At 43.5% G+C, this 8793-nt stretch overlaps 1 protein-coding gene across 1 annotated transcript in view; it reads left to right on the top strand.

Annotated features, from left to right (window-relative positions):
* LOC311145367 (protein unc-79 homolog) overlaps positions 1–8793 on the top strand; it is a gene marked incomplete at both ends in the record, with an annotated part of 53853 nt that overhangs the window by 29349 nt on the left and 15711 nt on the right. The window contains 11 exons of the mRNA XM_084181588.1: positions 1–34; positions 307–534; positions 669–819; positions 1130–1209; positions 1373–1521; positions 1776–1933; positions 5298–5479; positions 5708–5909; positions 6118–6297; positions 7719–7787; positions 8224–8561. The exon at positions 1–34 is cut by the window's left edge and continues 182 nt beyond it. Of these exons, the coding sequence (XP_084037714.1) occupies positions 1–34; positions 307–534; positions 669–819; positions 1130–1209; positions 1373–1521; positions 1776–1933; positions 5298–5479; positions 5708–5909; positions 6118–6297; positions 7719–7787; positions 8224–8561 (1771 nt within the window). The remainder of the gene's footprint in view (positions 35–306; positions 535–668; positions 820–1129; positions 1210–1372; positions 1522–1775; positions 1934–5297; positions 5480–5707; positions 5910–6117; positions 6298–7718; positions 7788–8223; positions 8562–8793) is intronic.

Here is an 8793-nt window from a genome sequence, read left to right as displayed (position 1 = left end):
CTTCATCCTCATGTTCGACCTCATCCTCAAACAGGTGGCCAAGTCTTTGAGCATGAATGTGCATTTTGTTTGTGTGCTGAATGGGCGTGTTTGTTTGCATGTGAGCAAGGAAGTGTGTGCTGTATATGAATGTATTATTTTGAAGGTCGGAAGGCACATTCCAGACATGGGTTCATTTATACAGTACTGTTTGTTACATTTTACAATGCCTCATTGAATATGTCAGCGCCACCAAGTTGAATTCCGTCCCACTTTCTATTTCTGTGGGTTCTCCTGTTCAACACGTTGTGTTGGTTCCTTGTCCAGATGGAGCTTCAGGATGACGGTGTGATGCTGGTTCTGGAAAGCAGCCTGGGGAAGGACATCGTGGGCATAATCAACAATGTTTTCCAGGCCCCGTGGGGGGGCTCCCACACCTGTCAGAAGGACGAGAAGGCCATGGAGTGCAGCCTGTGCCAGTCTAGCATCTTATGCTACCAGCTGGGCTGTGAGCTCCTGGAGAGACTCACCCCCAGGGAGGAGATACATCTGGTGGTGAGACACACATGCACACACACTCCTGTAAAAACAACATGAAGGATGTCCTGAAGCGTCCCAATAGTTTTTCAGTGGTTGGTAATTCTTACTGTATTTGGTTGTCAATAGACATTATTGTGTCTTCCCTATAGGAGCCAACAGACGGCTTGGAGGACACATTGCTGTTGCCTCAAGTTTTTGGACCAGAACAAGGGACAAAGGGAAGGACAGAGGAAGGGGACAACCCTGCCAGCACACACACTGACAACCCTACCAATCAAAGTGACTCTCCTGACAACCCACGTATGTATCCATGGTGACCTAAGGCTTGGGTTGGAAGGGATTTGAAATTAGTACAGAATGTCTCAATGCATTGATACAAATCTGATGAAACACAAGCAGAACAATGCTCAGTTGTGTCGGTGTAAACACCTCATTATTATAAAAATCCCAAATGTATCGTATGACCTGAAGCCAACAAATGTGAAAAAGATGACATGAACACTTCTCTGTAACAGTTCAGAGGCAGTGTGCAACATGAAAAGGAAACACTGCATCGTTTCTCCTCTGCTGGGTATTTCTCTGTTTTATATCAAAGCTTTCTCTCCTACAGCAATGAAGAATAATGCTGATAAGAAGTTTTCCTACCAGCAGCTCCCTGTGTCTCTCAAGCTAATATACACTATTCTGCAGGTACCTGCCAGTCCACCTTTATCCAGTGTTAAATCATCTTGTAATGTACGGATATAAACTGTCTAAATACTATAATAGATGCGTAATCAAAGAAAATAATCCCCTATCCTCATTAGAAAAGATTGAGAGAGCAAAGGAACTCTACCTTCTGTTCCCTATGTAGGAAATGTCAAAGTTTGAGGAGCCTGATATCCTGTTCAACATGCTGAACTGTCTGAAGACCCTGTGTCTCCACGGAGAGTGTCTGTACCTGGCCCGTAAGGACCACCCCCAATTCCTGGCCTACATCCAGGAAAAGATGCTCATTCCCAGGTCAACACAGTCACCATCACCACATGGGGCCCCGCCTGCAGTTTTACACATACCTTGTTGGTTTTCTACAGATATCTCTGCTAGTACTTTCTTTAAACATGACTTGAGCCATGAGATGTAGCTACATGTATCAACTGAAATTGTCGATCACCATCTTAAGGAAAGTTGTACTTGATCATCAAACACGTGAAGAGCCGCCAGGTGTGTGTGTGTGTGTATATGTGTGTGTCTTATGTGATACCTGTGTGTTCTAGCCTGTGGACCATGCTGAAGTCCGAGTTCTGCCAGCTGGCCTCCCTGGCCGTGCCCCAGCTCCTGCATGCCCTCTCCCTCTCCCATGGAGCAGACATCTTCTGGAACCTGGTGGACAGCAATTTCAACAGCAAGGACTGGAAGATACGCTTTGAAGCAGGTGAATGATATAGGAGTCTCCACCGTACGTGTGTGTGTCTGTGTGTGTGTGTGTTTACGTATGTGTGAGTACTGTATGTAACGACATGAATAAATCATAATCCCCCCCTCAACAAACCTATGTCTACTCCCATGGTTACTACTGTATGTGGCTCTAGCATGTAGCACAGAGGAATTGTGGGATTATTAATCAGGCCCTTCTCGCCCTGTGATTGGCAGAGAGGAGCTGTGTGTGACCTTGGGATGAAGTCAGAGGACAGGGTCTCTGTCTGGTAGCATGGATATACTGTAGATACAGAGGGTGGACCGTTAATGTACATACAGTGCCTTGCAAAAGTATTCATCCCCCTTGGCGTTTTTCCTATTTTGTTGCATTACAACCTGTAGTTTAAATGGATTTTTTATTTGGATTTCATGTAATGGACATGCACAAAACAGTCCAAATTGGTGAAATGAAATGAAAAAAAAAAAATAACGGAAAAGTGGTGCGTGCATATGTATTCACCCCCTTTGCTATGAAGCCCCTAAATAAGATCTGGTGCAACCAATTACCTTCAGAAGTCACGTAATTAGTTTAATAAAGTCCACCTGTGTGCAATCTAAGTGTCACATGATCTGTCACATGATCTCAGTATATATACACCTGTTCTGAAAGGCCCCAGAGTCTGCAACACCACTAAGCAAGGGGCACCACCAAGCAAGCGGCATCATGAAGACCAAGGAGCTCTCCAAACAGGTCAGGGACAAAATTGTGGAGAAGTACAGATCAGGGTTGGATTATAAAAAAAATATCCGAAACTTTGAACATCCCACGGAGCACCATTAAATCCATTATTAAAAAATGGAAAGAATATGGCACCACAACAAACCTGCCAAGAGAGGGCCACCCACCAAAACTCACGGACCAGGCAAGGAGGCCATTAATCAGAGAGGCAACAAAGAGACCAAAGATAACCCTGAAGGAGCTGCAAAGCTCCACAGCGGAGATAGGAGTATCTGTCCATAGGACCAGTTTAAGCCGTACACTCCACAGAGCTGGGCTTTACGGAAGAGTGGCCAGAAAAAAGCCATTGCTTAAAGAAAAAAATAAGCAAACACGTTTGGTGTTCGCCAAAAAGCATGTGGGAGACTCCCCAAACATATGGAAGAAGGTACTCTGGTCAGATGAGACTAAAATGTAGCTTTTTGGCCATCAAGGAAAATCAATTTTAATTCCAGGTTGTAAGGCAACAAAATAGTGAAAATGCCAAGGGGGGTGAATACTTTCGCAAGCCACTGTATATTTTAAGTTAGATCCAAATATCTTGATTTTATTTTTGTAGTTTTATCGTGACATTGTCACAGAGCACCAATTAGAATATAATATAATAATATCAGTATGCTACATTCACATTAACTAATTTAACAGACTCTGACCATAAACATCATAAAAAGTAGATATTGATTAAATAATATTGCAAAGTAACATTGAAAAATAACAGGAACAATTGCTAAGGGAAATTATGTGTCATGATGACTAAATGTAATGTACACACATGAGCCTTAGGATGATGATGATCATGAATTCTAATGATATTATTATGGCCCCATATTAGCTGTACTGAAACAGATGGTAATTTACTTGTCTGTGTAAATTAACAAAAAAAAGACACCAGTTGGGTGCCAAAGCAGTACTATGACCCACATCATAGATTATCCATTATATTGACCAGATACTCTAGTGGCCGCTCTAACAATGAAAATAAATGTCATCAAAAATGGAAGGCAGTCGGGAGAAGGGCAGATACGCATGTGAACAACAGGCACAACGGTTTCCACTAGTTACCACAGCCACTATGTCAACATTGGCTATATCGTAAGAATTCATGAAAACAAACATTTGCTTTTTGGTGTTAATTTAAGGTTAGGGTTAGGCATACGGTTGGCAGTGTGGTTAAAGTTAGGGTTAGGTTTAAAATCACATTTTAAGAAGAGAAATTGTAGAAATAGGCGGGGTTTATGACTTTGGTTGTGGTATCTAGTGACGACCAGGCACAACGCCGATATAAAGTATTTTTTCTCACAATTGACGGGATGTCCAGTGTACTACCTGTCCTACACTTGTAACAACCTAATCATTATGAAGATTCTATTCGATCAAATAAGCCACACGTAGCAAATAAGCAATTACATTTTTTGGTTAACCAAATTCGAGTGGGTGGGCGTATAACGCGAACATCTAGCAACCCAAAGGTTGCGTGTTCGAATCTCATCACGGACAACTTGAGCTAATTAGCAACTTTGCAACTATTTACTACTTTTTAGCTACTTTGCAACTACTTAGCATGTTAGCTAACCCTAACTTTAACCCATTAATATAACTCCTAACCTTAACCCTAACCTTAACTCCTAACCCTAACCCCTAGCATTGCTAACGTTAGCCACCTAGTTAACGTTAGCCACAACAAATAGGAATTTGTAACATACTGTATAATGCGTTTTGCAAATTCGTAACATATTGTACGAATTGCAATTTGTAACATACTGTACGAATTGCAATTCGTAACATATCACACAAATTGTAATTTGTAACATATCATACGAAATATATAATGGACATCCACAAATGAATACATGCCATACGAAACATAACATATCATACTAATTGTGGAGTGTCACGGATTTATATTTACTATGATACGTCTAGCCCCTGAGTCCAGGTTGGTTATCCCTCTGGCTTTGCCTCTTGCTCTCTGCCCACAGGCAATCTGGCTAGGATACTGCTGTCTCGCTTCCTTCTCCTGCTAATGCCCATCAGCATTAGAGTGATGCTGCTTTTAACACTATCCTTTGCAATGACAAGAAGAAATAGATCGATAGATTTGCTTGATTTGTTATTGTCCCCGTGGATCTGTCCCTGTCCGTACTTTCATCACACGCGATTTCTCAGACAGCAGTGGCCCCATTTTGACGAAACTTGGGTGAATGATGCCTCTTGCCATATAGATCCGGCATTTACAAAATTGTGGCATTTATGTGTGGGATTGGAAATGATGCAGACAATTACATTGATGGAAGCTACAATCAATCTGCAATATTAAAGCTGATCTACCCCCTAAAAATATATATATATACTGTATATATATACTTTATTTTTACATAATTGCATCGTCCGTGGGGACGACATGTTTACTGATGCATTGTTTGTCATATATATGTATAAGTAAGGTTTACAAGAGAAAAAACGTACAAACAAATAATTAGAGTGTAGAAAGTGGTGTTCTCATTATACCTTTTACTTAGTGAACTATCTATATCGACCTTTATGTGACATGGCGCTGAGATGTTGTCTTGTGCCCTGTCTGTGTTGTCATGGTAACTCCCAGTGGAGAAGGTAGCGGTGCTCTGTCGGTTCCTAGACATTGGTTCTGTGACGAAAAACCACCTGCTGAAGTACTCCCTGGCCCACGCCTTTTGCTGCTTCCTGGCCTCTGTGGAGGATGTCAACCCAGCTGTGGCCACACGCGCCAGGCTGCTGCTGGACACAATCAAGAGCCAAGCACTACAGGTGACTAACATAGATCTATCTAGACCAAGATAAATACTCCTATTCAACTACCATACAACCATTTTTCTTGTAACAATTGAACACGTGTATGGAGTATTTTATGTCAGCAAACAATTTCAGATTGACAAATAAGGCATAAACATGTAAGTGCAGTGCTAACACTTGTGTGTCTGTGTCTGTGTCTGTATCTGTGTGTGTCTGTGTCTGTATCTGTTTGTGTGCCTGCAGGGCTTGTGTCTGTGCCTGGACTTCCAGTTCGACACTGTGGTGAGGGACCGGCCCATCATCCTCAGCAAGCTGCTGATGCTGCACCACCTGAAGCAGGAGGTCCCTGCCCTCAGCTGGGAGTTCTTTGTCAATCGCTTCGAGACGCTCTCCCTGGAGGCCCAGCTCCACCTGGACTGCAACAAGGAGTTCCCTTTCCCAACCAGTACGCCCAGTTGGTTGATTCTCTCTGTTACATAGTCTGCATAATAGAACTTGCACTATGACTTATATTCAATACAACAAACCAAGCATGTAGGGAAACATAAACCTGTGAAATAAGAACATAACTGTTCCAGTTGAGGTGTGTTAAGTGTTATGAGGCACGGTCACAGTGATGTGTGTTATTTATCTTTCCTTCCTCTCCCTGTCAGCCATCACAGCTGTGCGCACCAACGTGGCCAACCTTAGTGATGCAGCGATGTGGAAAATCAGACGTGCACGCTTTGCCAGGAACCGCCAGAAGAGTGTACGTTCCCTCCGTGACAGCGTCAAGGGCCCGTCCGAGTCCAAGCGGGCCTTCTCCCTCCCAGAGACTCTGTGTAACCGTCTACGTAAGTGTCCAGTTGGTAGTGTCCTTTGGTTGGTTATGCTACTAGTCTGTGGGTCTCAGATTTTCTCTGTCCCATGCTCCTACTGTTTCTCTCCTCATCCATGCACCTCTCTGTTCTGTTAGTACACCTACAAACAGTATCAGTGCTCCTGTTTGTTTTTATTCAATTGTTTTCTCAGTAATTCATTCTCTTGCTGGATGTAAGAGTTCTGTCTTATCTGTGATTTCCTCATTGATTCTGCATAGGATGCGGTCTGAGTTTCTGGGAAAGGGGGTCTACTGTTGGCTTAAGACTGTGTGTGGTTGTTGAGCTTGAGTGCTTCACATTTTTTTTCATGGAAGCAAGTGGAAGCTAAATTATTCATAGAATTACTTGATAAGTCTTAGGATCCACATACGTCTTGGGATCACTTTGTGTGAATGGTGTGAGACATTGGGATGTATAGGGTTGTCTGGTGTGAGACATTGGGATGTATAGGGTTGTCTGGTGTGAGACATTGGGATGTATAGGGTTGTCTGGTGTGAGACATTGGGATGTATAGGGTTGTCTGGTGTGAGACATTGGGATGTATAGGGTTGTCTGGTGTGAGACATTGGGATGTATAGGGTTGTCTGGTGTGAGACATTGGGATGTATAGGGTTGTCTGGTGTGAGACATTGGGATGTATAGGGTTGTCTGGTGTGAGACATTGGGATGTATAGGGTTGTCTGGTGTGAGACATTGGGATGTATAGGGTTGTCTGGTGTGAGACATTGGGATGTATAGGGTTGTCTGGTGTGAGACATTGGGATGTATAGGGTTGTCTGGTGTGAGCCATTGGGATGTATAGGGTTGTCTGGTGTGAGACATTGGGATGTATAGGGTTGTCTGGTGTGAGACATTGGGATGTATAGGGTTGTCTGGTGTGAGCCATTGGGATGTATAGGGCTGTCTGGTGTGAGACATTGGGATGTATAGGGTTGTCTGGTGTGAGAATTGGGATGTATAGGGTTGTCTGGTGTGAGACATTGGGATGTATAGGGTTGTCTGGTGTGAGACATTGGGATGTATAGGGTTGTCTGGTGTGAGACATTGGGATGTATAGGGTTGTCTGGTGTGAGACATTGGGATGTATAGGGTTGTCTGGTGTGAGACATTGGGATGTATAGGGTTGTCTGGTGTGAGACATTGGGATGCATAGGGTTGTCTGGTGTGAGACATTGGGATGTATAGGGTTGTCTGGTGTGAGACATTGGGATGTATAGGGTTGTCTGGTGTGAGACATTGGGATGTATAGGGTTGTTTGGTGTGAGACATTGGGATGTATAGGGTTTTCTGGTGTGAGACATTGGGATGTATAGGGTTGTCTGGAAGCTCAGACGTGTCCTGTGCTACTTTCCCAGAACATTCTCCTAAATTGTGTTCTCATGTGTGGTTTTTAGCTCTAAGGCTTACGAGGCAAGAGCACTCTGCCCCGACTCTGGGAGATATGATAGAGAAAGTCCTGCCAGGTAAATAACAACCCAAATCTGACTCACCTTATTACAACAGAACCAGATCAGCATTCCCTTCAGCATAATCACATCATAGTGGGAGAAATAAATAACTCATGGCTACTGATAAAGTTGATGGGCATCAGGAAACTTGATGAAAAAACAATGTTTGCTCTTTACTGACATTCATTGCTTTTCATCCAGAATTCATAGATTGTGCGTTCTATTTTAGTCTCAGGCAAAAATGGGAGAAAACTGTTACTCTTGCTATCTTGATAGCTTGTCACATTTTCTGTTTGCATTTGACATATTCTATGAATATGTTAAAGTGATGTCCATATATGTAATCACCCTGCTGAATGTAGACCAAATGAGATGACTGTCGTACCATCTCCCTCTCTGTGTTCCCCTGCTTCACTGCCCCTCTCCTCTCCATCCGCTCCCCTGCCTGCAGCACGCTTCCTCCCGCCCTTTAACCCTGACGCTTCAGCCTCTCTCCTAGGCCACAGCCCCTCACCGGAGGACGACTCGGTCATCAGGGACCTGCTCCCAGAGGATGCTGGGATAGATCACCAGACGGTGCACCAGCTCATCATGGTGCTGATGAAGTTCATGGCCAAAGACAAGAGCAGTGCCGAGGCAGACATTGGCAGTGCCAAGGCCTTCAACACGGTGAAGCGCCACCTATATGTACTGCTGGGCTTCGACCAGCAGGAGGGTTGCTTCATGATCGCACCGCAAAAGATGAGGACCTCAACCTCCTTCAATGCTTTCATCGCTGGCATCGCACAGGTCAGAGAATATCAATTAACCCTATGAATGACTCCGCTGTTTTAATGATAAACTTTGAATAAATGTTGAGTTTAATCCCCAGAAAAATCCCTGACTCTCACCTGCTTCAGTTGGGAGTAAATTTAAGATGGGAGTTTTTTGTTGTTGTCTTGTTTCCCTCTGTAAAGTTTAAGTTTCATGTTGCTGCTGCTGATTATGACAATGTGTCAAGCTTCAAGAACAACCTAGCGTG

This window comes from Coregonus lavaretus (genome assembly GCF_964263955.1).
Source record: "Coregonus lavaretus genome assembly, chromosome: 18".
NCBI lineage: Eukaryota > Metazoa > Chordata > Actinopteri > Salmoniformes > Salmonidae > Coregonus > Coregonus lavaretus.
The sequence above is the reverse complement of the archived record's forward strand: the minus strand, read 5'-3'. Positions and strand labels throughout refer to the sequence as shown.